General features: G+C 42.4%; 7 protein-coding genes across 9 annotated transcripts; 3 read left to right on the top strand and 4 right to left on the bottom strand.

Moving 5' to 3' along the window:
• Nucleotides 1-650: 650 nt before the first annotated feature.
• LOC120288579 (phosphatidylinositol 4-phosphate 5-kinase 7-like) lies at nucleotides 651-2,344 on the top strand. The gene is made up of 3 exons (XM_039302648.1): nucleotides 651-680; nucleotides 755-1,083; nucleotides 1,842-2,344. The coding sequence occupies exons 1-3, from the start codon at nucleotides 651-653 to the stop codon at nucleotides 2,131-2,133; spliced, it is 651 nt and encodes a 216-aa protein (XP_039158582.1). The 3' UTR covers nucleotides 2,134-2,344.
• Nucleotides 2,345-3,285: 941 nt separating this feature from the next.
• Nucleotides 3,286-4,355, top strand: LOC120288578 (transmembrane emp24 domain-containing protein p24delta3-like). The gene is made up of 4 exons (XM_039302647.1): nucleotides 3,286-3,495; nucleotides 3,583-3,799; nucleotides 3,884-3,956; nucleotides 4,040-4,355. Exons 1-4 carry the CDS (start codon nucleotides 3,286-3,288, stop codon nucleotides 4,182-4,184), a joined length of 645 nt encoding a protein of 214 aa, XP_039158581.1. The 3' UTR covers nucleotides 4,185-4,355.
• A 457-nt stretch (nucleotides 4,356-4,812) lies between these two features.
• On the bottom strand, nucleotides 4,813-7,610 carry LOC104419960 (F-box protein At1g10780). 2 transcript variants are annotated; one of them, XM_010031799.3, is made up of 4 exons: nucleotides 7,484-7,610; nucleotides 6,014-6,756; nucleotides 5,638-5,918; nucleotides 4,813-5,520 (listed from the first exon to the last, which is right to left on the bottom strand). In XM_010031799.3, the coding sequence occupies exons 2-4, from the start codon at nucleotides 6,753-6,755 to the stop codon at nucleotides 5,284-5,286; spliced, it is 1,260 nt and encodes a 419-aa protein (XP_010030101.2). In that variant the 5' UTR covers nucleotide 6,756; nucleotides 7,484-7,610; the 3' UTR covers nucleotides 4,813-5,283. The 2 variants fall into 2 exon arrangements, with proteins under 2 accessions (XP_010030101.2, XP_018717756.2); XM_018862211.2 differs by having other exon boundaries at nucleotides 6,014-6,818; nucleotides 7,484-7,609.
• Nucleotides 7,611-8,591: 981 nt separating this feature from the next.
• Nucleotides 8,592-12,296, bottom strand: LOC104419959 (RHOMBOID-like protein 10, chloroplastic). Of its 2 annotated transcripts, none has more exons than XM_018863174.2 (9): nucleotides 11,874-12,296; nucleotides 10,397-10,614; nucleotides 10,198-10,273; nucleotides 10,026-10,106; nucleotides 9,855-9,951; nucleotides 9,711-9,778; nucleotides 9,420-9,518; nucleotides 9,159-9,200; nucleotides 8,592-8,880 (listed from the first exon to the last, which is right to left on the bottom strand). In XM_018863174.2, exons 1-9 carry the CDS (start codon nucleotides 12,051-12,053, stop codon nucleotides 8,746-8,748), a joined length of 996 nt encoding a protein of 331 aa, XP_018718719.1. In that variant the 5' UTR covers nucleotides 12,054-12,296; the 3' UTR covers nucleotides 8,592-8,745. The 2 variants fall into 2 exon arrangements, with proteins under 2 accessions (XP_018718719.1, XP_039157404.1); XM_039301470.1 differs by having other exon boundaries at nucleotides 8,595-8,880; nucleotides 10,198-10,252; nucleotides 11,874-12,294.
• A 619-nt stretch (nucleotides 12,297-12,915) lies between these two features.
• LOC104419957 (probable E3 ubiquitin-protein ligase RHC1A) lies at nucleotides 12,916-19,238 on the bottom strand. Its single transcript, XM_039301599.1, has 11 exons — nucleotides 18,082-19,238; nucleotides 17,681-17,926; nucleotides 16,685-17,572; nucleotides 16,345-16,571; nucleotides 14,974-15,086; nucleotides 14,812-14,864; nucleotides 14,651-14,731; nucleotides 14,481-14,577; nucleotides 14,047-14,405; nucleotides 13,751-13,792; nucleotides 12,916-13,520 (listed from the first exon to the last, which is right to left on the bottom strand). The coding sequence occupies exons 1-2, from the start codon at nucleotides 18,983-18,985 to the stop codon at nucleotides 17,892-17,894; spliced, it is 939 nt and encodes a 312-aa protein (XP_039157533.1). The 5' UTR covers nucleotides 18,986-19,238; the 3' UTR covers nucleotides 12,916-13,520; nucleotides 13,751-13,792; nucleotides 14,047-14,405; nucleotides 14,481-14,577; nucleotides 14,651-14,731; nucleotides 14,812-14,864; nucleotides 14,974-15,086; nucleotides 16,345-16,571; nucleotides 16,685-17,572; nucleotides 17,681-17,891.
• Nucleotides 19,239-19,956: 718 nt separating this feature from the next.
• On the top strand, nucleotides 19,957-21,241 carry LOC104419955 (elongation of fatty acids protein 3-like). Its single transcript, XM_010031794.3, has one exon. The coding sequence runs from the start codon at nucleotides 20,113-20,115 to the stop codon at nucleotides 20,923-20,925; it is 813 nt and encodes a 270-aa protein (XP_010030096.2). The 5' UTR covers nucleotides 19,957-20,112; the 3' UTR covers nucleotides 20,926-21,241.
• A 3,597-nt stretch (nucleotides 21,242-24,838) lies between these two features.
• LOC104420863 (elongation of fatty acids protein 3-like) lies at nucleotides 24,839-25,945 on the bottom strand. The gene is given in 2 exon segments (XM_010032634.3): nucleotides 24,839-25,287; nucleotides 25,290-25,945. Coding segments are annotated over 2 exon segments (858 nt in total). The 5' UTR covers nucleotides 25,927-25,945; the 3' UTR covers nucleotides 24,839-25,066.
• Nucleotides 25,946-27,834: the final 1,889 nt, after the last annotated feature.

The following is a 27,834-nucleotide window of genomic DNA, read 5'->3' as shown; positions in this document are numbered from 1 at the left end:
AAAAAAAAGATTGTTGAAGATAATTCTAGTATTTTTCTGTTAGTTGGATGATCTTCATTTTTATGCGGCTTCTGGATGCATTTGGCGATTGATTTTTGTTTTTCTTTTGTACCCGTACCCTATTATTCACAATTAATGTGAAAACTCAGTGTCCGTGATCTTAGTCTGAGAATGACAGAACCATGATTTGCATGTCCTTAAGGGCCTGTTTTGTCTGTGTTTTTGAAACAGAACAACAACCCTTTGCTTTACCTCAAAAACTTAAATATTATTTAAATTTCAAAATGATTTAAAAAATTTTATGTGAATCTATGCATTAGAAATCGTAAATTGTGGAAGTTTCAGGTGTTTCAGGCTTAAAAGGCCAAGTGCGTATGTCACAAGAATCAGATTAAACAAAAATCGAAAAGTAAAGTCCATCTAAACATGCTTATAACATTCTTTATGAGTTGAGCGGACTGATGAGGGAATGTTAGATGAAAAGCTGCAACTGAAGTTGCATTGCATTAATCTCGCTGAAATACATGTTGGAGATGCTTATTTCCAGATGTGTTAGTGTGGAAAATTTTCTTCAGAACCTTAAGGATTGAAGCTTTGAGGGATACACAGTTCAACACGTAAGGCTTTATGACCAAAGTTCTTCCTAGGAGATGCATGGTAAATCGGACTGTCTTGAGCAGGTTATGTTAGCTGAAATGTCTTGATGCGTAACATACGATTATCATTTGTTAAGATTTACATTTTTACCTTGAAGATATCTTATAATAAGTCACTTTTACTGCCTCATCTTATAATAAGTCACTCTTTACTGCCTCACCTAAATATCACTATTTTGCATGAACATCTGTCACTGCATCTTAGCTTCGAATTTTGCATCATTAGATGGTATGCAGCTTACCTTCATTTTCTTCTAGGTCCAACATCACGTGGGGAACTCCAGATACCTCCAAAAGGTCTTCTTCTGGTCACACATGAGCCCAGCTCTGTTAGCACAACACCTGGTCCCCATATCAGAGGAAGTACTCTGAGAGCATTTTCTCTGGGTGACAAGGAAGTAGATCTTTTACTTCCTGGTACTGCAAGGTAGCTTCTAACCAACAACGAGCTTCCCTTTTTATGAAGTTCTCAGTGTTTCATTTTGACATAAATTAAGGCCATTCATAATCCTATTTCCAGCATGTGTTGGGAATAAACTCCTGCTTACAGTTTGACGATGGCAACCAGTCCAGCTTTCATGTGTTGCTCCTGTTAGTGCCCACTGAACTGGTTGCGTTGGGCCTGTAATCGATGTCCAAATAACATCGCATTCTGCTCTAACATTTCTGCTTTTAGCTTGTCTCAATCCAACCTAAATGCCATGGGAAAATTAGGTCCTGGAATATATTCTTAAGCTTCTATGCACCCTTTCTTGTTCTTTTATTAATTTCCAGTTTGGGGTCATGAATTGCTTGCAAGGTGGTCAATGCCCCTAAGTTCATGGAAGGAATAGCACGCAATTGAGGACTACATGCAGCTAGTGCATTGCTAAGAAAATTACTCTTCCCATTCCTGCTCATCTCTTTGAAGGATAATTTTTTTCTGCATCATAGTTTTTGTCTATGTCTGCCGCATACTACTTTTTTGTTTATTTCAATCATTTGCTCTCACTACTATTCTTGGTATGTTCATCATAAGCTGTTCTGTGTTCTTTTATTATGTAATGAGGTAGTGCATCTTCCTTTTCTTCTCTCCTGCTTGGTTCTGGTTAATTTCCCTGTCTTCGGGATAGTCTTTGTGCCAACAGAGTGACTGTACTGGCAAAGCAGCGGGCTTATAGCAAAAGTACTTGGTTTTTGGCATAGGTTGCGAGTGCAGCTGGGAGTTAACATGCCAGCCCAAGCCAACCGCAAGCTTATAGAAGATGAGGTTGATTCTGCAGAAATTGAACTTTTTGAGGTTTATGACGTAGTTCTCTATATGGGCATTATCGACATACTGCAGGAATATAATCTGAAGAAAAAGATAGAGCATGCTTATAAGTCATTGTGGTATGATCCACTGTCAATTTCCGTTATTGAACCCAAACTCTATGCTAAGCGGTTTATCAGTTTCTTGGAGAGAGTATTTCCTGCCAACGCCGAAGGATATCAATAGACAGTTTTGACTCGCTGTATCGTAACTGTGAGATAGCTATAGCTTATATTTTGCTCGAGAATGAAGTGTAAACATTATTAATTTTCTCAGTCGCCACGTAAATCTGTGTTGACGATTTTTACAGTCATTTACATTATGCTGGTCGGGGCTTGTTCATCAGATTCCGATAGAAGTCTGAGGTGCTTATATAGTAAAAGCATATTATCTAGCCTGATTAACTTTGATGAGCTCACTTATCAGAAACGTTTTTCGAACACCTGGCAAACTGTCCCCGCTTCGGCCTGAATTTGGCCTGTCCGCAAGTTCATATGCAATTCATATGATTCCCGCAGTTCTGCAAAATATCAGTACATCAGTTGAATTTGCAGGACTAGAACATCTTCATTTGATATTAAAATTAATGAAGTATCTGGTTATGTTCCCGGGGACTTCAATTTGAAGGAATGCAGCAACGGACATGCATGAACCATTTCCCGAAGTACGTGTCAGGAAAGTCCAAAGTCTCAATTGTTAGCTCTTGGTCTTCCAGTCAAAAAACAACGTCGAATTATCATTTAGCAGGTAATTGGAGATGAAATGTTCTATGGGGTTGAAACATTGATGCGACGGTCCTCATAATTATAGATAGGGATTATCATCTACTAGAGATCGCAAGATATATTCTGCATGACAAATTTGGTCTAGATATCTAGCCAAAATAAGTGAAAATGTTATTAAAGTTTTACCTTAATTGATAGTATGACTTGCCCTCTCAATTAAGGACAAGGATTATCATCTGTTCGAGATAGCAAGATGTATCCTGCATAACAAATTCAGTTTAGATATCTTGCCGAAATAAGTGAAAATGCTATTTAAAGTTCTACCTTAGTGATGATATGGTGGAGATCTTTGGACTAAAAGAAACAGTTTTACCATAATAAGTCAATACCCATGTGATGCCTTAAAAAGGTTGCATCCCTAAAGCAGCGGGCAATGAATATCTGTCTTTTATAAGGACATTCAATAACCTCCCATCGCCAATTAAAAAAAAAAGTCTTAATTGGACCAGACAGACGTCTGTTATTACACGAATCATTTAAAACTTACAAAAGATTGTTTTTTTCAGAGAGAGAGAGAGAGAGAGAGAGAGGTTTTGTAACGAAGGATTCTGCAATGGTACGTGGGAAGGTGTTGCTTTCGATCATAATTATGCTGTGTTTCGCTTGTGACGTTTTAGTGGAGAAGGGTCACGCGATTTGGTTGAACCTACCGGCCGGGGGAACCAAGTGCGTGTCTGAGTTAATCCAGAGCAACGTCATTGTTATGGCTGATTACTTAGCCATTTCTGACCATGAATCCGATCACTCTACTCTTTCCGTCAAGGTAATCTTTTGTTTATTTTATGTTTGGTATAGTCGGTGTTCGTCCGCTTTGTTCTGCTTACCGGTGGCATGAGCATACTCGATACAGGTGACCTCACCGTATGGAAACATTCTTCATCGAAATGAGAATGTAACGAATGGTCAGTTTACATTCACCACTAGCGAGGCTGGTATCCACGAAGCATGTTTACGGGTGGATGGGAATAATCAAGGAGTTAAAGAAGTAAGTGTTCTCATTGACTGGAGAATTGGAATTGCAGCAAAAGATTGGGAATCAGTCGCGAAAAAGGAGAAGATTCAGGTTCGTACAACTATAAACTACGCATGAAAATTCATCTGAGACAAAGGGCGATTTCTAATCCCAGAGCATATGGTGCCGATGTTAGGAGTCGAGCTTGAGCTCAAGAAGCTTGAAGGACAGGTTGACGCCATCCTTCTACACATGGCGATTCTTAAGGAGAGGTGATCTCTTATCGGTGTTCCTTGGAATGTCTTCTCGACTTTGAGGTGGTGCTAACTTGGATATTCTTTTTGGGAGAACGCAGGGAAGCAGATATGAGAATAGTGAGTGACAGAACAAATGCTAGAGTGGCACAGCTCAGTATCATGTCACTGGGAGTCTGCATTACAGTTTCAGGTTTCCAGTTGTGGCACTTGAAGCGATTTTTCCGAAAGAAGAAGCTGATCTAGGGTAGATTTGCAGTTTCAATGAAGTATGAGGAAGACTGATGCTGTGGCTGCAGGGCATATTTAGCACCTGTACATCTTTAAAATAAGTTCTAGCATGCATCTTGGGCTCTTTTCAAGGATTGATGATGCAATGAGAATAGATAATTGTTGAATTTGCAGAGCTATGCTACCACCTACTAATTTGCTTGTCACCCATGAATTTGAAAATCAATAGCTCAACACGCATTTTAGAACCGATACAGAATGGGCAGAATCATCAATTCTTACTTTCACAAGGTGGATGCTAATAGAGCAAAAACCCTCTGCGTCTCCCACTGGCCAGAGAAGTTGTCTTTTGAGGCATGATTATTTTCAGGCATCTGAAATGATAATTTAATGTGAAGCACCTAGAGCATAGTCAATTTTTCGACACCATTAACTTACTGGTTTTGTACATCGTTCACATGGGTGTAGCATTATGTCCTTCACATTTCAGCTATCATCATTTGAGGCGACACGAGTTGCAATATAGCTTATTTTTCAGATAGAAAATTGAATAGAGCATCTTGTGTTGGTTTGAATTTTGTCGAGCAGTCAATTAGTTGCCAAAGGCATGACCAGATGGACATTACAAAATTAGCCAAATGAATTGAAGAAACAAAGAATAAGAACTAGTCCATTTGGTAAATACACCTTCCCAGAAGTTGAGCAATCTGCACATTTCTGTCAAAGTACAAGTTTGTCTCACTCAGTACACAAAAATTCTAAACCTACAGTGAGTCCCTGAGAACAAGCAAATAAGCTTCCAGCATCCTCATTGCAATAACCAATTTCAAAGGGTTGATTGAATCGTCTGCTTCTTCTATTCAGCTGTCAACACTATTCGATGCAAACAATCTATCACATTAGCTACTTCGTCTTGCTCTTGACTCACCAGTCAAGCTGAATAGAGCTCAACTAATGAAAAATTAGGTATCTCGTTTATTTCTGTCGTACATAAAGCATACTACAAAAATGAACAAGGAAAGTTCCTATGGGAAGCAGCAGTCAATTGCAGGTCAGAGAATATGAGGTTGCACTTGAGTTGTATAATTAGAGGAACAGTTACCCCAGCAAGCTTTTATTCAATTCGCACTATTTTCCTGTTCATGTAAGTAAACCTGCAGATCTCGTCAAAAAAATCATCAGCACTGCTATGGCTGCTCTTCATTTGAAGAATCTTTATCACCATTGTCTTAAGATTCTTCCCATACTTTACGAGTGACTCGAGTGTACCCATTTTCTGTTCCGCATTCAATGGGGATCTTACTGTTATCGCAACCTCCTCCAAACATGGGATTGTAAAGGCTGTACCTATCTGCAAAATAAAATGGACTTCTCAAATAAACATACAACCACATGACATACCTCAGCAAAAAGTAGTACTTTGAAGTTTGACATCAGTAGCACTTTTCTGATAATAATATGGGCTCACATTTTTTAGGCTGTTCTTCTGGCAAAGAGCTGCAAACATGGCTCCATGAACATCAAATTTCTGCAGCTTTGGATGGCTATTGAAGAAATCAACGAAGTCAACCTCTGGAAATGGTTGAAGGGCTTCAAAATCCCCAGTGAATTCCACCTTCATATATAGATGCTTCACCTCACTTGCCCATTTGAGCATTTTGCTCACTGCGTCCCAACACCACTGGATTCCTCGGATGGACAAGGACTCAAGTGCTGCAAGTTTTCCGAAATCCACCATGTATACCCTTCCTGAATTGAAAGAAGAAGTAAAGAATCAGTTAATATTTTTCTATAACATCATCATGTCAAAGACGCTGAAAAAGCAATCCCCAAAGACTAATTACCTGAATTATTGGAAATCGAGAGATTTCGCAAGCAATTTGTCTCACGAACCCTTACCCAGCTACAACCTTGTACCTCAAGCGATTCAATTTTGGGGGAAGTGAGCGAAAGCGAGCAGTTACCCAAGCCATAGAAATCCAGCTTACAATGCTCTAAGAGAGGCAAATCAATGGAAACCGACCTAACCCCCTCACAGCCAAGCAGTAACAGGCTTGTGAGGTTAGGGCATGCCTGAATTGCAGAGGACAATGCAGGACCCTCCAATCTTGCACCAACGATTTCAAGATTCCTAAGTTTCGGGAAAATGTCCCATTTAGGCATACTAGCCATAAGGACACCCCACAGCTTTAGTGACTCCAAATCCTTCGCAGCGCCAATGCAGTCAAGCTTCGAGGGGATCTCCGAACATGCTTGCTGCTCGGCGAGGTTGTCCATCCGAAGCTCAAGGTGTCGGAGGGATGAAGACACAAGCGAGAGCCATGAGGCGAGGCCTGCTCTGGAGAAGGGGCAGTACACAACAAGCTCGTCCAACCGAACGACGGAAGCTACCATCCTCCACACGACATTGTCGGGATTGTCCCTTCCAGCGTTATTCTCGAAAGAGTTGCGAGGGAAGTACAGTCTCCTGATGTAAGGCAGCGAATCCTTCCATCGCTTAGAAACGCAATTACAAACGGCTATGTCTCTGGCATTATCTATGTATGATAAAATGTATTGAACAATGGCATCAGGCAAGGCGTCCATCCTGTGGGGACAACAATCAAACAGATGGCGGTCAACTCACAGCATGTTTTGGCCTCGACGTAACTGCAGATAAAAACCCAGCAGACATATCACTCACAGAAGATAAATACGTTCACTGCAAAGCCATCGCAATCAAATGAATCGAACTAAGGCAGATTTCAAGAATTAAAATTCAGATTTATCTATCGGATATATAGAGTTTCCACTCTAAGCCCATAAAATCTAATGCGAGTAGCTAGCTAAATGACGCAAGATTTTTTAATTTTCAAGGCTACAAAATGAAAAAACAATACGAGTCATGAGCAAGATTTTTTTTTTTTTTTTTAATTTTCAAGGTTTCAACCCACAAGCTCTAAAAAAAACAGATTTTCATCAGGAATAAAGTCAGCCAATCATGGCCACAGAGGAGCAAGAAGACATTAGCACCCACATTCGGGACGCGCTTGATTCTGAATCGACACTAACAATACGAGTCATGAGCAATTCATATACCCAACCAAAGCATCGTCCACCATCGGTCAGCAGCACACCTCGGGCGCTACAGACATTGGCAATAAGAGCACGGACAGTAAGATTTAAAATTATACGCGAGAGAAGCTGAAATGTCCGATAAAACGCGAGGGCGAGGATTCAAGAAACGGGCAACGGAGAAACGGCGAGTTCACGAGGGCAAAAAAAAACAAGCACGGGAAGCGCGCCCAGAACTGGAGCCTGGAGGCGATACTTACTGTAGATTTCACACCAATCTGAGCTCCCCCTACAGAGAGAGGTAGAGAGAGAGAGAGAGAGAGAGGAGGTGGGTAGGGGGAGAGGGTGGGCGTTGTAATCCCAAAAGGAAAAGGCAAAGCCTCTCACGATATTCCCAGTGCTGTATTTATAGCTGCAGCTGCTTCTTATGGTAATGCGGAGGGCGCGTTCTTTCGAGGGGGGAGAGGAGGGGACTTCGGGAGGGGTCTTTTCAAATTTTAAAAAGCAGATCTTTGAACCAATTGAGCAAAAATTAAGAAAGACAGGTGGAGGCCGCGAGCCAAAGGACGGAGGTCTGAATTTCTTTCCCCCTTTTCTTTTTATTTTCATTCTCTCTCTTTCTCTTTTTTTTTTTTTTTTTTTTTTTTTGCGGGTTTCCGATCTTTTTAAAATTCAACGGGCGTGAAAATTACGGCGAACGCCCCGTCCTCCCACCCCCAACCCCCCAATGCCAAAAAGAAGCGCTTTCTTTTTAAACTTTTGAATTTTCTGACCGTTCGACGGGCCCCATCTTCCTTCTCGTTCCGCCAACGAATTGCGTGCGAATCTGCGGTCTTTTTCCTTTTATTTTTATTTATTTATTTATTTTGGTCGGGGATCTGCGGTCTTATTATTATCAAAAAAAGGGGGAAAAATCGTTCTCCACGCTGGATCGGACCTACCGACTCCGGGCCTTATTGTCCTTACAAATATCCCTTTTGCTATTTGGGAAGATGGAGTGCAAAACATCATGTCGCCGGGCAATTTTTTAAATTTCCACCGCAATGCGATTGGACTTAGAGACGCCACCAGCTATCCTCGGACGAAGTCGAACGCTGCGGGCTGAGTGGGAATTCATCTAATGACCGTGTCTTTCGATTCTGGCCGAACTTCTACATTCAGGTCATGTGACTTGTATACTGAGTTAAAGATCATACATTGACTAGTATTTACCCACTGCGCCAAAAGCATGGGATGCGTCTACACCTAGCCAAGATTTTATGAGATAAAACCGACGGTGGAATCTTTATCTTGCACGAGTACGAAGCTAAATCAGCCTAGTCATCCCGATTTTAAAGTTCGAAGCTTGATCAGTTTGCCAGCCCTGCCAATCTTTTCATCTTATTAGTCACAGGTCAATTCACTGATCTTTAATCTCCTTTACATAACCCAGTTCTTCAGGTGTCGTTACATAGTCGATACACGCTAAATAAGTATGTGGGTAGAGAGGTGGAGTTGCTTTTTGATAACTGGCATTTACACCTCACTTCGGCTGCCTTGGGTCTTTTCTTCCTTTGATGTCGGTGATGCTTCTTCGACCATGGCCAGACCTACGCTCGAGCTTCCAAGCAGGATCAAGAAGCCACGGTGTGACTACCCCACCGAGGAATCCTCCTACCTGTATATGGAAATTTTAAGAAATGAATAGTACTCAACATGATGAGCATGATGTCTGACAAAGATAGATATCCATTTTAGAGGACTGAAAACTTTCATTTTCCCCTATCCAGCCACATGCAAATCATCAAAAGTTTCTTGTTTGTCAAGAGAAGACCACAAAGTAATGGTGCCCTTGCCATTCCGCTTTCTTATCACTGTTCAAGACATTCCAGTAAATTTCCAACAGAACGAAAGCACTTAGTGCAAACGCATATGAGAAATTGCTGCTATACTCACATGTCCCCAGTTATCAATACCTTTAGACGACAGCCCAATGACCTGCAGCAAGGACAATCGACGTATTAACTTATCTTGCAGATACAAGCATGCTAACTTAGACGTAGAATAGTAATGCTCCCAAAGCTGTGTTCCAAGATGCACTTCTACTTCTATAAGCTTGATCAAAAGCAATATTAAGGTGCCGCGGAAAACATGACGGAAGAATAGAATACATTTTAAAAAGATTTAATGAGCTATGTTTGCTTGTTAGAAACATACCATGTTTAAGATAATTACTTTAGCTATGTGCTTTAGACCTTCGTTGGCATCTTTGATCAGGGCCCTATGCCTCGTGATGTAAACAGCCATGTAACCAACCTAAATAAAGCATCAGATGAATTAAACGACCGGAAGAAAGGGAAGAGGAAGAAAAGGGAAATGCTAGTCATCAAGTGGATTTCTGTGACACGACTAATAGCCTTAAAACCATTTGTTTCCACGAATCAGGTTCAATGTTTTGCCTGTGAAAGCAGGTTCAAACTGTGTTGATGACATTTCAAGAGGACTCACCAGTCCAAAAATTGCTCCAGAAGCACCTACGGAAGACGCTTTGTTCAACCAATAACTCATTGCTGAACCTGTAGAATTTGAAGTTTTATTAAGGACCAGTAGACATGCGACTGTATGATTGCATCAGTATGTCTGAGCCGTTACTTGTAATTGCCGAAGTGGCGTAAACCATTAGATATTTTTTCGGGCCGCTGATTGCTTCCACGGTGGGACCAATGGAATTTAAAGAATAGCAATTAACCTGCAAAGGACAACCTTAAGTGCAAGACTGTTGGCCATGATATATAAAAGATGAGTAAAAATTATCAAACAGACCATGAGGTGCATGGCATTTGCATGTAAGAGAGATGATGTGGCCAGCCTCCACCATTGTCCCTTGTCGATGAGATGATTAATCTGCAAAATTAATTCACCTGATGAACTTAGATGATGCAAATTGCATTTTTAAGAAAGGACATAGGCCTACCGTTCTCTTCTACTGTCTAACCTTAGCTCCCCAAGAGAGCAGTTTGCCTTGAGTTGCGAGCTGTACAGCATATACTCTGAGAAAGAGAAACGCGAAACTGAAAATTCAGACAAGAAAGACAAAATTACTGCAGTGGTGTGTAATTAGCGCCAAAAAAAAAAAAAAAAAAATGCAGCAGCAGATGACTCAACAAAATGACATTTTGATATATAGTACCCACAAGATATTGACGGCTAGAATGACATTTGTCCAATGTCTACCATTGGAGGACTTTCTTCTGGATGTTTCAGAAGATGATGTGCCATCAGTTTTACCTTCTCTTCCATCAGGAAAATGGAAAAAAGAGGAACATGAGAATGAAAAGGCATCTTTTGATAACTGAAGATACTCAACTCCATTGAAGGAGAGGGCTCTTTGGTACCAGATATCCTTCAAACTCTGCAAACGATTGAGATGAGTGATTCTCTGTTTAACAGCATAATTCTTAATTGTTGGCTATTAGGAAAGTGCAGATAGATGTCAGCTTAAAAGAATGTATAAGCTCAATTATATTGCAAGCTCTTTATCATTCGCCTCCTCTAAGGACAAGCATTTAATAGGAAGTTCCTTCAGATTTGTCTCAAGTGGAATCAAAGACAAAAGAGGGCATGGTAGACCCATTGCTAGACTAGTAACAACAGAGGTTGAAGCTGCCGTAGGAAAGGGATACCCATGAACTTATTTAAAGTTTCTGCATATTGGTAGACCTCGAGGGTGAAACTTGTCTTCAGGCCAATGTCAATGGAATGCAACTCCCACAGAAAAAAAGCAACAAGTGCAGACATACTATAGTACCCATTGACGCCATTGGTGTGAATTACAGCAGGCAAGCATTGGTAGAGTGGAGCTGGCCCAGAGCGAGGGCCTTTATGTATGGAAGTCGTAAAAGACCACAGTGAAGTGCAATGTGAAAATACAATTGTATTATAAAGAAAATTTTGTGAACAAATTATTGGGTTCTTTCACTTTAACGGCTAGCTTTTAGTACTAAGTTCTGAGATTCACATCAAACAGATGGTTTTTTCATTCAGAAGGTAAAACAAAGTGAAGACCCCCAGGAAAAAAAAAAAAGTAGTCAAGTGTTATCTCTTCAAATCCAAAGATTGACAGGGCATAGCCATCAGGCTGCAAAGCAGCTATCACATGCCTGTCAGCGGCAAACTGGACAACTCCGATTAGAAGAAAGAAGGAAAAGGGAGGCTAAATTATGTGTGAGGGAGGAAAATGAGCAAGAAGTAAGACCAAGGTCATCCCACTGATCTATTAACTGCCGTTATAGAGAAGTAAGATGACAACCGAATGTTATCAAAAATGTATCTTATCTTCATACCCGCAAGACCGCTGTTTCCGAGATGAACCAATCTTGCAACTGCGCAATTTTCCACCTTTGGATCCAGTGTACTCAATCCCGGAAGGCGAATCAAAGTACATTGGCTGAATTTTAGTTCCTGCGGCGGCATGCTTAAGCACTAGCAGCTTTCTTCTCTCTTTAGACCCTCAATTTGGGTCACCACGAGCAACACGAAAGACCCAAGAAAATGCGAAAACTCTCTCCAACAAACAGCTTTGCTATTCTAGCTTGTTCATTGAAAAGTTTGAAAGGGGTCTTGATTCAAAACTTAATTAAGCAAACGATCCGAGAGCGAGGAAGTCAAAACCTGGAGAGAGGAACTGATAAGACAGCAGAGGTGGTGGCGGAGGCGTAGAGAAGCGGCGCCGGCGATCAGATGGACGGCCGCGGGACCGGAGAAGCCACCGGCGATCGACATCCGGAGTCGCCGGAACTGGGGGTGCCGGTGGTAATAGGGAGGCGTGGGGTTTGCAGATAATCCTAGCATATTACTCGAAGCGGAATCAGTAGCGTGTAATCCTCGTTTGACAATTGACTCCGTTCGTTGCACAAATCGGCCCGGCCGGTTTCCGGTGACCCCCCGGGACCGAGCGCGTGATGGGTAGGCGGCAAAGGTCTCCCGAGCTTTTCTCCGGTGAAGACCCTTACTAAGTTACTATGCCTCAGCTGGTAAAACTGAAGAAGAACCGAACATGGGTCCAAAGTTCCGCAAGAGGATGGGGCACTTCCTGAATTTAGGATACATAGACACCGGAACAAGTGGGAGAAGTAACTAGGGGTGTCGGGAACTGAATCGAAAACCAAATTGAACCAAAAAATTTGATTTTTTCGGTTTAATTCGATTTTCAGCTCAGTCTTCATTAAAAATCAATATTTTTATATAACCACCAAAAAAAGAAAAATCTTAACTGCTATCAATTTAGTTCACTTGAAAAAAATATGAATACTAAACATTTTTCACATTTTTCTAATTAAATACATTCAATTTATTTAGGTCGAAAACCGTCAACGTGAACATCAATCGTTTAATTGCACAATTAACCTTAGTGAAAACATTTATCTACAATTTTTAATTTTGTGAATATTTTCTTCTTCTTTTTCTTTTTCCTTCATCAACAAAATCACTAGCTTCAAGTGAGCATGCTAGCTCACACATGGGCTAGTGAGGACAACCCTCGACTGTCAATCATCAACGAGGCCTAACAATGGCTAACGAAATAAAAATATTTATGATTAAATTGACATAATTAAAAAAATTTATGATTGAAGTGGTCGTCGTATAATAAGTTTAATGCATTTTTGACAATTTTCTGCTCGTCATTGCTAGGCACTTTATGACAGTATTTGTTTTATCTTTTATCTCGCATAAAGTGCACAGCTAAAAGGGCAACAGCTCATCACAATTTTAGAGTACAAAGCTAGATTATTTTGATAACTCGGCAACTCCTTTCCATCTCATTAGCCACGGGCTCACAGCCCACAGGCAATTGATGCTCCTTGCCCTCCGCTAGACAACCCAGGTTTTATCGTGTCGTGATCTGTGTGCGGTTTTCAGTCCTCTTGGGAAAAAGTCTCGTAATAAATTACAAGACGCGACCGCTCTCGAAGGCATAGATTTCGGGGCATGACTCTCTTAGTAAAAATAAGATCATGCTCGGAGAGTTACCCGAAACGAGCAGAGATGGATCGATGCGGGTACAACCCTTTGAGCCAGTGGGAAATCCCACGCCCAGATAAGAACTTTGCATGGTCAATACATGCTAAATAAGTTGGCGGGCCGGGAGCTGGAGTTGCGTCTTGATCGCTGGCATTTCACACTTCACCTATGGCTGCGCCGGGTCTTCCCTCCCTTTAATGTTGTTGATGATATCTCGACCGTCGCTAGACCTACGCTCGAGCTTCCCAGCAGGATCGAGAAGCCAAGATGCGACCCGCCGCCAAGAAATCCTCCTAACTGCATTTGGAAATTTCAAAGAAACGACACATTACTCGAAATGACGAGCCCAATATCTGACAAAGGTGGATTTCCATCCATGAGGACAGAAGACCGCACACAGATCATCTCAAATTTTCTTGTTTGTCAAGAGAAGACCGCAAAGTATTGTTCAAGACAGTCTAGTAAACTTCCAGTAGAAATGAAAGCACATGGTGAAAACACAGACAAGAAATCGTTGCTATACATACATGTCTCCAGTAGTCGATACCTTTAACCGAGGACCGAATGAACTGCAGCAAGGACATTCAACATGTTAACTTCTCTTCCAGATACAAGCACGTTAATTTAGATATAGAATAGTAATCTCCCCACAGCAATGTTCCTAGATGCACTTCCACTTCTATAAGCTTGATCAATAGCCATACCTTGGAAGAAGCAAAAGCATGCTTGCTAGCCATGCGAAGGTGCCACAAAGAACATGATAGAAAAATAAAACACCTTTTAAAAAGTTCAAATGAGCTATAGTTGCTTGTAAGAAACATACGAAGTTAATGATAATTATTCGTGCTATGTACTTCAGATCTTCATTGGCATCTCTGGTCAGGCCTCTATGCCTCATGATGTACACAGCCATGTAACCAACCTAAATAAAGCACCGGATGCATAACAATGACCGGAAGAAAGGCAAGAGGAAGAAAAGGAAAATGCTAGTCTCCAAGTAGATTTCCGTTACACGATTATTAGCCTTCAAAGCAATTTTTCCTATAAAGCAGGCTCACGGTTTTGTCTATGAAGGCAGGTTCGAACTGTGCTGGATGACATTTCAAGAGGACTCGCCAATCCTAAATTTGCTCGAAGCCCCTATAGAAGGTGCTTTGGTCAACCAATAACTCGTTGCTGAACCTGTAGAATGCGAAGTTTTATCAAGGACCAGTAAACATGCAACTTTATGATTGTCTCAGTAGTTAGAGCTGTTACTTGCAATTGCTGAGGTGGCGTAAACCATTGGAAATCTTTCGGGGCCACTGAGTGCTTCCACATTGGGACCAAGGGCATCTAGACAACAGCAATTAAGCTGCAGAAGACAAACTTAGGTACAAAACTGTTGACAATGACATATGAAGGATAAGCATTATAATCAACCAGACCACGAGGTGTGCGACATTCGCATATAAGAAATTTGATGTGGCCAGCCTCCACCATTGTCCCTTGTTGATGAGATGATTCATCTGCAAAGTAAATCTACACCATGAAGCAAAGCGACGCAAGTTGCATTTACAAGAGAGGAGGACATCTTCAACTGTCTAACCTGAGCTCCCCAAGAGCAGTTTCCCCCAAGTTGCAAGTTGTCCAGCATATACTCTGAGAAAGAGAATAAGAAACTGGAAATTCAGACACGAAATACAAAATTGCTGCAGTATATACAGCAGCAGATGAATCAATAAAAGACATTGCGATATATGCTACCCACAAGATATTGACAGCAATAACCGCGTTTGTCATACGTCTACCATCGGAGGATTTCTTTCTGGGTCTTTCAGGAGATGACGTGCCATCAGTTCTACCTTTGCTTCCATCAGAAAACTGGAAAGAAGATGAAACATGTGGATGAAAGGCATCTTTTGATAACTGAAGAAACTCAATCCGTTGAAGGAAAGGACTCTTTCCCACCAAAATCCTTCAATTTCTGCGAATGATTGAGACAAGTGATTCTCTGTTTAACAGCACAGTTAAATATGCGGCAATTAGGAAAGTGCAGATAGATGTCAATTGAAGAGAATGTCTAAGGCCACTTATATCACAAGCTCTCTATCATTCGCTTACTCCAACAGCAAGCATTTAATGGGGAGTCTCTCCATATTTGTATTAAGTATCGAAGACAAAATATTCCTCCAGCTAATGTTTGAAAGGGGCACGGTAGACCCACAGCCAGACTAGTAAGAACAGAGGTTGAAGCTGCCGCAGGGAGAGGCTACCCATGAACTTAATTAAAGTTACTGCATATTAGTAGACCTCGAGAGTGAAACTTGTCTTGTGGCCTATGTCAATGGTGTGCAACTCCCGCAGAGAAAAGGCAACAAAAACAGACAACCACAGTATTCATAGATGTCTATGGTGTGAATTCTGGCAGGCAAGTCTTGGTAGAGTGGAGCCGCCCTAGAGCAAGGGCCTTCATTTGCGGAAGTCGTAAGATGACAGTGGAGTGTTAAGTGAAAATATAGTTGTATTACAGAGAAATTTGTTTGAACAAATATTTGGGTTCTTTCACTCTGACGGCCGGCTTTCAGTGGTAAGTTCTCCAGAGATTCTTATTAAACAGATGGTGGAGTCGTTCAGAAGGTAAAATCCAGTGAAGACGCCCGAAATAAAATAAAATTTCGTCAAGTGTTGTCTCCTAATATGTAAAGATTGACGTGGCATAGGCATCAAGCTGCAAAGACAGCTATCAGATGTTGCTCGGCAGCAAACTGGACAACTTCAATTTGAAGGAGGAAGGAAAAGGGAGGCTGAACCAAGCGAGAGGGAGGAATATCAGCAAGAAGTAAGACCAACGTCATCCCACCAATCTGTCAATTGCCGATATGTTGAAGTTAGACAAAAACTGAATGTCAATTAAGATCTATTCTTATCTCCATACCCAGAAGGCCCTTGTTCTCAAATGATAAACCAATCTTGCAACTGCACATTGTTCGACCTTTTGATCCTGAGTACTCAATCCCGAAAGGCTAATCCAAGTAGAAAATGTGAAAACTCTCGAATGAACAACCCTCCTTTTCTGGCTTGTTCATGGAAAAGCTTGAAAGGGAATCAAACTAAAAATATGAGAGTGAGAAAGTTAAACCTGGAAGGAGGAACTGATAAGACAGTGGCCAAGGCGTAGAGAAGTGGCATCGGTGATCAGATGGATGGCCATGGAACCGGAAGAGCTACTGACGATCAACTTTCCAAGTTGCCGGAACGGGCAGTGCTGATGGTAACTAGGAGGCGTGGGGTTTGCAGATAATCCCCGCATATTACTCGCAGCGGAATCAGTAGTTTGTCCTGCTCGCTCGACAATCAACTCCATTGCTGCACAAATCAGTCTGGCACAAATCAGTAGACCCTTCCATGCCTAAAGTCAGTAAGCTGAGAAAGAACCGGACTATGTTAAAAAGCTCTTCAACGGGGATAATGGGGCATACCTGAAATAGGATGCTTGGATACCCAAATCAGTGATGTGTCGTCTGTCCTCTAATCCGGGTCCGAGGAAAGTTCCCTCGGACTATGTTACGAGCACAGCACACATTGGACGAAAAGCAGCAAGAAGAACTCTTCAACGCCGGACAAAACCAGTTCTTATTTGATTACTTGTTTTGCTAGTGGTTGAGATATCGTAGGGATGTTTATGGTGATGTTGTTAGTGGCAGATCCCATTTCAACTTCCTTTTTCCTAATTTTCTTCTCAGGGACAACGTTCTATGTTCATGTTAAATGATGTAACATCAGCCACTGCAGATCATCTGAGTTTGCTCAAGAGAAATATTTCTGAGACTTGTACAGGAGGAGGCTGTGGATTCCCTCGAAGAAAAATCAATGTCTTTCGAAAGCTATGGTATCATTAGTATCCTAAAACAAACTCTAACAATAAGCTTTCCACTAAATCTTTTTTATTGAAAAGAAAGAAGGCCACTTTTGTCATTTACAGGGCATGAACACCGAATCTGAAAGTTAACGCCATAAACATTGAAATCTCTTTTATAATAATTTAATATCGTCAAGATCCATAAATCTTAGATTAATATGCTCACTAATCTCGAAAAAAAATATAATTGTAGAGATAAGAATTATAAGAAGAAAAATCTATCCGATTGCCATAACAACACAAATTATATTAATCCACATTTCTTTCCTAATGAGTAAGTTTCAACTGATGATAGTTCTCCTTCTGGGGTTGAATATCTGTTTGAAGTTCAAGTTGCTGATAGGGTTGAATTATTGACCCTTCATGCCATGGAGATCCAAATCCTGCTCTGCTCTACCTGATGCACCATACTATCCGCCCAACAACATTTAACTTGCTACCTATCCTTCTAAATTCAACAAAAGTAATGTCAATGATAACATCTGGAACTTGAGTAGAATCTCATCTGCAAAAGAGTTAGGCATCTGCGATGCAACAAACACAGCATTTTTCTTACCTTTTTGCTTGGAAACGTCTCCACGATATCCCGTCAAAACAACTTTTTTTACTTTTTTTTTCCCCTCCTTTTCTCTATTTCTTGGATTGAAGTCCTATCTTGAAGTTAGTATATACAAGTACTTACCATTCAATGAGATGAACTAAGCTATGGAGTTTGTAGGACACAAACCATCGATGCAGCAGCCATGCCCTTGCCTTAGGCAACGAAGTTATAGAATGAACCAGGATTGCCACCAGGATCTACCTGTACGATGACATCAAGAACAACAAAGGAATATATCTCTCAGGATGTAGATTGATCTCTACAAGAAGAAAAATAGCATGTCGTTTCCTGTATCCCTCTCGACATCATCCTAAATAAAATGGTGAATTGAACTGTTAATTATGAAACATACTTACCCCCGTCCGAAGTGCCTGCCCTCTGTTCTGAAACATGGAGGGCTCTCTGTGTCCATCGCAAGAATGCTTGGAATGGCCACGAATAAAACAAGTGACTCCACCACGAGTTCATCCTGCTCGTACCTTGTTCAACATCAGACTGGTCGTCGCCGTCATCGGGAAATTCTTCACCGGAAGATTCACGAAGCTCGTAGCGGCAGACTGGACATGTGTTGTGGATGTGCAGCCACGGGATGATGCAATCCGAATGATAAAAGTGTTTACACGGCATCTCCCTTGCCTCGCCACCGATCTCAAACTCTTCCTTGCATACCGGGCAGAGCAGGTCAGTGCTCAGATGCTTTTCAGTTACCACAATCGTTGGTAAGGCTTCGATAGCTGAAGGAGGCGCAGGAGGGGGTCCCGGGCGGTCATTCTGTGTCAAGTCTTGGATAAGCTCGTTTAAGGAACTCTCATCTTCAATGTCATTGCTCCTAAAATTCGCTCTAGGAGCCAGGTCTGCTGGTGGATGGACAAGCCCCAGCCTGCGAGGTCGTTCGATGAATTGAAGCGTGATCCATGATCTTGAAAACGGACCATCTCCGCTTTCTGTCTCCCATACGGTCCTCCTGCCAATATTAGAACCCTGCCTCGTCATCGGGGGCGGGTCAAGCAGTCGAGCCATGCCATCAAGTAATTGAACAGCCCGATTCGGCGCACGGCCTCCAAGGTTAGCCACCAATCTTGGCCTCGACATATCAAGCTCCCTATGCAGTTCGTTGAAACAGAAGGGACAAGATGTTTCATACGGATTGTTAGACGCGAGCCGAACCGTACGTTGGCACACATGACACCAGTAGTAATGGAAAGTCCTCATTCTCCTGACTCCATTGACGACTACAGGAGGACGGCGGGGAAACGACATAGTACCGACGGCGAAGAGGAGACTTTCCGGGGATTCTTATTCTTTTGGTTGACGGAGAAAAAAGGTGAGATGATCAACAGGAGGAGAGAGCGTATTTATAGTAGGCGTGCGGGAAATGGTTCGGATTCCTTGTTTGTCCATTTTGGGTTCTTGTGGGTGAATCCACATTCGACGGGGGAAAGGAATGGCTTAGGATGCAGGGGAGGCGATTCCTTTTCTCCCTGCAATGTTTTCTTCAGCTTAGCTACTTCCTGTTCTTTCATCATCGTCTAATCAAAGAGGATAAACCCAAGCTAATGCATATCCTCGCGGGGCTTTCTTCTTGTGCACTTCTAGACTTGCTTTTGACAAGCAATCGGACGTGCAACTTGCTAAGCAAGAAAGTAAATAGCGAAGAATCACTCAAATAAATATCCAAAAGGACAGGCGTGCCGGAGACAGAGACTTGTGAAAAAAGTTCAAGTGGACTGACTGTATATTTGATCAATTATTAATATAAGTTAAAAGACTTATTAACATGCGACTAAACAATCAATCCCTTACTATTGAATAATGAATTTTATTAATTACGAGAAACAATTTTGTCCACATATCATTAAAATTAAAAAAAAATACACAAATGATATCTAAATTTTGACTTAATGTGTAATGTAAAATCTTTACATTTTTGAAACATGTTCAATTTAATCATTGGATCATATGAAGATATTCAATATTACTCCCAATCTTAAATTAATGAAAGTATTAGATTGAATAAATTAAAAGTTCCAGGATCATATTAAATAAATTAATAACTCAGGGAATGTATTAAATATTAAATTAGAGTTTAAAGAATTATATTAAATAATTTTAAAATTTTAAAAATTTTATATATTAAGTTAAAATTCAAAATTGTGCATCGAATTTTCCGATGTTCTCCCCGCCCAACGCTTCGGTCCAATAAGATAATTCGCCAATGAATTCTCGAATGGCGGGCCAAAAGCGACAAGTTCCACGCCTTCCTGAAAGCGCAAAACGACAGTCGCGACACTGCCTTTTCTCCTCGACACGAGTCAACCCTCTCATCCTCTCCCCCTCACTCTCTCTCTCTCTCCGCCGCTCCTCATCAGGCCGCGACGGCGGAAAGAATGAACCCGATCTCGTCAACAGTCGAGTACTGGCTGGTCCGCCACCCGGCAATCCACAACTTCCGGTGGGAGCAAGGCCGGACCTTCGCCTCCTCCCCTCTCTTCCTCGCCGGCGCCGTCCTCTCCTACCTCTCCCTCACCCTCCTCCTCTCCCGCCTCCTCCCGCCGCCCGCCCTCCGGCCCCACCTCCTCAAGCCCATCACCGCCCTCCACAACCTCGCCCTCACCCTCCTCTCCCCCCTCGCCATGGCCGTCGGATGCGCCCTCTCCGCCGCCTCCCAGATGCCCGACGCTCGCTGGGTCTTCTGCTTCCCGGCCGACACCCGGCCGGCCGGGCCCACCTTCTTCTGGGCCTACGTGTTCTACCTCTCCAAGATGCTGGAGTTCGTGGACACGCTGCTTATAATCCTGTCCGGGTCGACCCAGCGGCTGACGTTCCTCCACGTGTACCACCACTCGACGGTGCTGGTGATGTGCTACCTGTGGCTGCAGACGGCGCAGTCGCTGTTCCCGGTGGCCCTGGTGACGAACGCGACGGTGCACGTGGTGATGTACAGCTACTACCTGCTGTGCGCGGTGGGGGTGCGTCCCAGGTGGAAGCGGCTGGTCACGAACGGCCAGATCGTGCAGTTCGTGTTCAGCTTCGCGGTGTCCGTCGTGATGCTGTGGTACCATTTCCGGGGATCGGATTCGGGTTGCTCCGGGATTTGGGGATGGTGCTTCAACGCGGTGTTCAACGCTTCGCTCCTGGCTCTCTTCGTGGATTTCCACCTCAAGAACTACGCCGCCGCCGGGAAGAGGAAGCGGACGTGAATCGCGGTGACGTCGCTTCACAGAGTCCACAAGTTTTCGGCTTCCATTTTTGGAGGAATGGATCCTTTTCTGTCCGAGTTCTCGTGATTTGATTTTTCTTTTGATTTGGTCGTACTCGTAGTTTTGCTATTTTCCTTGGGTTTTTCCTCATTGCTTCCCCGTAAGCCTTGCGGGGATTTCGGGACTTGGATTGGGCCGATTGGCTGGTCTTGTGGAATCCTTCCGAGGAAAATGATTGGTTCTCCCGTTATAGAAAATCCGAAATGTTTCCCAGACGAGACACGATAAAGAATCGGCCCATTGCTGTTGTTGATAACGTAGGTGTATTCGGATCGCTTTCGGCTTGTCTTCTTCGGAGGATGCATCGTCGTCACTCCCTATGTCATCTATCAAAAACATGGAAGGTTAGCATGCCCAATATGAGCACGGTCAAATGGGCTTGCTTTCGGCCCGAAACTGTTCTCGAGGATGGAAACGGTCCGATGTCGTAATTTTTTCTAATCTCACATTTCCAATTTCACCTCTTTTGCATCATTAGCATTGACTTGAGAATCTCTATGAAACGAAACGAGTTTGACGTAGATTCATCTTTCTGGCATCATTGTTTTGTCTTTTTCTGTAGTGTACTCCATCACCCCCACGAACACCCATTTGATTGTTTAGACAAAATTTATCATGTTGATGAAGTCTCATATTGACATTTCCTAAATAACCGGAATAGATTGACATTACTCGTCTAAGTTTGCGCGGAGGTGTGTCGTAATCAAGATAAACAGATGCAACATAGAGAAAACATTGAGACGCCGGCTTCATTCACGCTATTCAGCATATACGACTCTGATCGAGTACAAATGATCAACCATCTCGTACATTCTCCTCTTATGAGCCGATGCCAAACATGATCAAGATTCAGATGCTTCCAGCAATTACAGAAGAGGAAAGAAAATGAAATAATTGAGTTGGAGGTCCCGAAGGGGAAGATAGGACAGAAAGAGAAAAAAAGATGTAGAACTAGAGCGGATGATCAACCGATGCAAAACGAAGAGATCTCGATTGGGTATTCGCACTATGAAGGAAAGGTCCCCTCTCACGTACCTCTCGATGTTCATATTCAATGTCGTGATATGATGTGGAGGAGACAACATAGGAGGGGAGAATTACCAAAAAGTCCTAAACTTATTTCAATTGTATCAATTCAGTCCTTCCGGCCAAAATTGGCGGGCGGAGCGACGTGGATGCCGGCCAAAGACAGGCGGCCGGTGAACAATTTTTAATAATTTTTAATTTTTTTTTTCGATTTTTAAATTTTTTTGATTTTTTTTAAATTTTTTACCTTCTTCTTCTTCCTCGCCGGCCGGCGCCGCCATTGGCGAGGCTCGCCCCGCCGCCCACTAGCGAAGGCGAGCCTCGCCCCCGTGACGGCGGCGGCTGTCGCCTAGCCAAGGCAAAGCTCGGCCTTGCCCCCCATGGCGAGGCGAGCCTCGCCGATCTTGTTACGGCCTCGCTAGTGACCGAGAGGCCGCCGTCGCTGGATCTGGCGAGGCTCGCCCCGCCGCCACCGCGGCGAGCCTCGCTAGTGGCCGGCGAGGCCGAGCCTCGCCTTGGCCGGGCGACGGTGGCCTCGCCGTCGCCGGATCCGGCGAGGCTTGACCTCGCCATGGCCGGGCGAGGCTCGCCCCGCCGCCACCGGCGAAGGCAAGCCTCACCTTGAGGGGCGAGGCTCGCCTTCGCCAATGGCGGGTGGGGGCGAGCCTTGCTAGTGGTCAGGCGAGGTCGGCCTCGCCCCTCGCCTCCCGGCCGGCCGTGGCCGTGAGGAAGAAGAAGAAGGTAAAAAAATCGAAAAAAAAAAAAAAATCGAAAAAATTTTAAAAATCGAAAAAAAATTAAAAAATTATTAAAAATTGTTCGTCGGCTTGTCTCCCGCCGCATCCACGTCGCCTCCGGCCTGTCCATTTTGGCCGGAAGGACTGAATTGGCACAATTATAAAAGGTTTAGGACTAAATTGGCAAAAAAAAAAAAAATTAGGACTGAATTGGCACAATTGCAATACGTTTATGACTTTTTTGGTAATTCTCCCACATAGGAGTAGCAGATTTAGTGTTGGCCTAACCCATGCATTCCATCGGTCCACAAGTGTGCGGACAATTATTCTGCACTCCCTGTCCCCCTCCTTACTAAGGAACAGACTGGACTGGACGACTAGCGTCCCGAGTCTTTTTGTTAGTACTTCGATCCGGACTCATTCATGACCGCTTGTATTCAAGCAGGCATCTATGTAGTACAATAAATGTAATGTCTACTTGTTCTAAACTCTGCAAAGCTCTTTAGGAATTCAACTCCTCAAAATCTCCTATCACCATAGTCCTTAGATGCTTCTACCATTGATTAGTACAACTAGTAGAACATTTTCTCATTACCTGTCTTTATTATTGCTTTCTCATAAAAAAATCTTGCGAACTGTGCCTGCATCTCAACATCAGGGCATTGCACACTTGCATCAACTTGCATATCACTCGTGATCAAGGATCATATGTACTGCTCAGTAGGGGCAAGACTTTGGTCAGTGGCTCCAATTCATGTTCTCTCATCAACAACCATTACCGATAATCACGGGGTTACCAAAGAACAGAGAAACGAAAGCGTATGTCTCACTTAGTGAGGGAGAAGTAAACCATAAATTGAGTTTAATAACTAATCAAAAAGATTATCACGCACATCATGTCAATACACTTTTGTACCAAGACAAAAGCAAAGGTAACTTATTTCTACATCTCATTGACATTTCATCGAACAAGTTACATGTAATCAGATGAGGAACAGATTATAACTATTTAGAAATCAGATTCACAATCAGATTTGAGTCAAATCTATACAATGTTTGCAATAAAAAATTTTAAGGAGCGAGAAACAAAATGATTTCTAAAAAACTATCAATTTTTCTTATAGATATTAAATGAAGAGAGTTCAAGATGTGTGCATTGAGAGAGAGAGAGAGAGAGGCCGAGCACAATTCACTTTTGTCAGAAGAATGGATAATAAGAATAGTAATAAGGTTTTTGTAATATTATATATATTGTTGGTTTCAATTTTTATAAATTGGGAATTCGATTGGTTCCCACGGAAACTGTCTAAAATTAGCCGGTTCAGTCAAATTCTTTTGGTCTCATCTATCACATGATCCTTTGAACTGGATCAACAATCCCAAACCGTGATATTTGATATGAGAGCCTAAGTTATTTCGACAGACTTCTAAATCATGGTCAGCGGTCTAATGACCGAAGGTCACAATCGAATTGAGGATTTGGAGATAATGGTAAATGCCCTAGATGGCCTAGGGTCATCATTCACAGAACTTGGTGTGCAGATAGGGTTCATCGAGGAATTGCATCATGTTGTGAGCGATCTAATGGGCATTCTCAAGGACGGCGTCAGAGCAATTGTGCGTGGACCACGCGAGGAGGTAGCTCAACTAACTATGTACGAAGTGGTAACACCGACTCGAGCTACAAGCAGCGCACCCGACTTTGAGATGAATATTGTATAGTACGAAGGTGCCAAAACCAAGGACTTTTTATTGTGCTCGATAATTCTCCTTGTACTACGATGAATGTTAAAGTAATTCGCCGATATACAATACGAATGTATTTTCCTGATCCCTGGTCCCACGGACCAAAGGTACCTACACGAAAACTTAACAAGATTATAATAATAAATGTACCTAATGCCCAAATATGTTACTTATCGATCAATGGAGAAAAATGTAGCGTAATCATGTATATTTTAAATTCTTACCAAATAACATCACGACACTAAAGAGAACAGTCAAAGAAACGATAACATTTGCCAAACTCTGTAGGCAAAATTCAAATCACCAGTGCAAATCACTAAGAATGTGAAAATATATTTCTTCGGATGTATCTGCTAGCCACGCGACTCTAGGAAATGTGGAATCAAACTGCATGCCCTAACCTTCATGTCTTCACGTTTACATGCTGATACTGGAACAATCTTTGTTGGTACCTTTTATTTTCTTGAGCCGAAACTTTCAGAACCATGAATAAGAGAGAGAAAGCACAGAAAAACAGAGAGAATTGGAAAGTCCTTATGAAGTTCTCTATGTATCCCCTCACGTGCTTCTGATTAAGCACCTTTTGCCTTCAATTTGACGTAGTTCTTGGTGTAGAAGTCAATGAAGAGAACCAAAAGCGAAGCGCAGAACATGATGTTGAAACACCAACCCAGAATCCCAGAGCAGCCTGGCCCGGTGAAATGGCAACACAGCACCAAACCGAAAGCCAAGAAACTGAACCAGAACTGCACAATCTGACAGTTGGTCACGAGCTTCTTCCACTTTGGACGCAACCCACCGAGCACAAGAAATAGTAGGCGTACATCAACACGTGCACCGAGGAGTTGACGGTCAGACCCACGGGAAAGAAAGACTGCGAAGTGTTCAACCACACGTAGCACATGATCACCACCGTCGCATGGTGGTACACGTGGAGGAACGAGAGCCGCCTGGTGGACCCGCTGAGTATGATCAAGAGGGTGTCCACGAACTCGAGAATCTTGGATAAATAGAAGACGTAGGCCCAGAAGAAGATCGGGCCGGAGGGTGGCGTGTTCTTGGGGAAGCACGTGATCCAGTGGAGGCTCGGAGCGTGGGAGATGCTGGAGAGGACGCATCCGACGGCCATGGTGAGGGACAGGGTTAAGAGGACGAGGTTGTGGACGGCTGTGATGGCTCGGAGGAGCTGCGGCTTGACTGAGAGCTGGGCGTAGTTGAGGAGCGAAGTGAAGGCGAGGTAGGAGAGGACGGTGAGGGCAAGGAAGAGATGGGAGGAGCCAAAGGTGTGTTCTTGTTTCCAAGAGAAGTTGATGATCTTGGGGTGGTTCACGAGCCAGTATTGGACGGTGGTAAAAATGGAGCTCATGCCATGCGCGAGGCTCCCAGCGCCGCCATAGCCGGCGGCGGCCACTGTGGGCGGAGGAAATGACATCGGCAGATCTTGGGACGTCAAGAAGAGCGAGGGGAGTGTTGGTTTTTCAGGCATTCAGGTGGGTTTTATGATATGTGAGAGCGTCAGGAAGCTGTCGTGACGAGGAAATAGTAACGCGACCGGACAGAACGGTAGTTCGTAAAACATGTTGTTTTCTCGTCTCTTCCTTCGGCGTCGACTGTTTAGGCATGGATGACGTAGTCCCTTAAAAGTTACCTAATATTTTCTCTTCTTCCTTTGGTTGGTCGTTTACCTACTTGCATGCAAGTTGCATGTACCTTTTGAGCAAGTTGACTAGTCAAAAGAATATTTACTGTACTCCTGCCAATAGTTTTTTTTTTTTTGATCGGCTTTGTATAAAAATCTTTAAAATTGAATACGAACTGATTTTTTTGTATAAAAATCTTTAGAATTGAATGCAAACTTATTTTTATTTTGAAAATTTAGACAATTATAACTCCGTACTAAATTATGTTTTCACCTGTGAGAATTAATGTAATGACTATCTACATACCTTTCAAACTTCCAAACACCGATTTAAGTTAATACCTAGAAAATTGCTGTAGACTCTCTTTTGGTTACTTAAAAAGCTTCCCATGTATTGCAATGTGATGATGGAAAACAACACTGCAAAAAAAAAAATGTCTAAAAAGGAACATGATGACAAAATATAAAATTTAAGGACTAGGTTTTCCCCGTCGCTAATCAGACCTCTCATTGGTAGATTACAAACATGGTCATTTCTCATTTTTATTTTTATTTAACTTTAGAGTTTATATGTCTATATTTTTTAACTGACAAAAAGTAGATATGAGGGAAATCATAGCCTACCTACGAAGAGCAACCCTATATTTGATTGGTGGATTACTAGTATGAACATCATCCACATTAATTAATAACTTTTTACAATAAATAAGGGTACTGACAAGGGTTAGTCGCACTTTCTCTAAAAGTCTCACTAGGTTTATGCTCATGAGATATGTCAGAGTCGATTAACACACCATAAGCCATTCAAAGTTTTGCTTATGACGTGAATCAAATTCATGATCTCACGAAAGACATGTGACTCCTTTATCACTAGGCCAATCAATTTGTGGTTTGTCCAAGGCTCAGTGAGACCCAAACTAAGACTAGGAATGAAAAGCACGAACAATGTTTTGTGGCCATTGTAAAGTTTATTTCAACAACCTTCCCAATTGAGAATTATTGTGGTAAAAAGTTATAGATTAGAAGTATCAATAATTCGGTTCGATTCAGATTTTTAGGAAATCAAAACTGTTTGGGTGCATGTTGTGCCGAATGGAGAACTGCGATCTAAATGGAAAACTCAATTTGGTTTTTCAATTTTCTTCTTTTCTATAATATTAAGAAGAGATTTAGTCAAAAAAGAGAAAGATTTTATAAATTATAATATTAAGAAGAAATTTTAAGTTCAGTTCGGTTGACTAAACCAATCGAAACTATTCCAATTGGAATAATAAAATTATTATTTTTTCATTATCTGAATCGACGCCGGAACCTAATGGAAAACAGTTCGGTTCTGTGGAGAGGAGGCTGGTTCCATCGATTCGAAGTCTGTTGGTCCGCATTTGTTACCGATTAATGGCAAGCCACGTGGACTCACGTTGCGAAGCTGCAGTACAGAGAGGGATCCGTCCGATGGTAAATCTCAGACGATTGTGGGGAGTTAATGCGGCAGGAGAGTCAGTGGTTTCGGGAAGAGTCATCGGTCACCTTTATTAATGTTGCATCCTTTGCTTCTTGCAGGAGCCAGCTGCCCGGTGGTTTCGAAGTCATAAAGAGAACATAAAGGTAGTTCCAAGGAGAAAGCAAAGAGACAACGGGGACGATAAGAAGAAAAAGGGGCGGGAAATAGATGATTAATATTTAATACCTGTAAAAAAGAGA

This window comes from Eucalyptus grandis, chromosome 9, assembly GCF_016545825.1.
Source record: "Eucalyptus grandis isolate ANBG69807.140 chromosome 9, ASM1654582v1, whole genome shotgun sequence".
Classification (NCBI taxonomy): Eukaryota; Viridiplantae; Streptophyta; class Magnoliopsida; order Myrtales; family Myrtaceae; genus Eucalyptus; species Eucalyptus grandis.
Note: the sequence above shows the minus strand (reverse complement) of the source record. Positions and strands in the feature narration are given on the sequence as shown.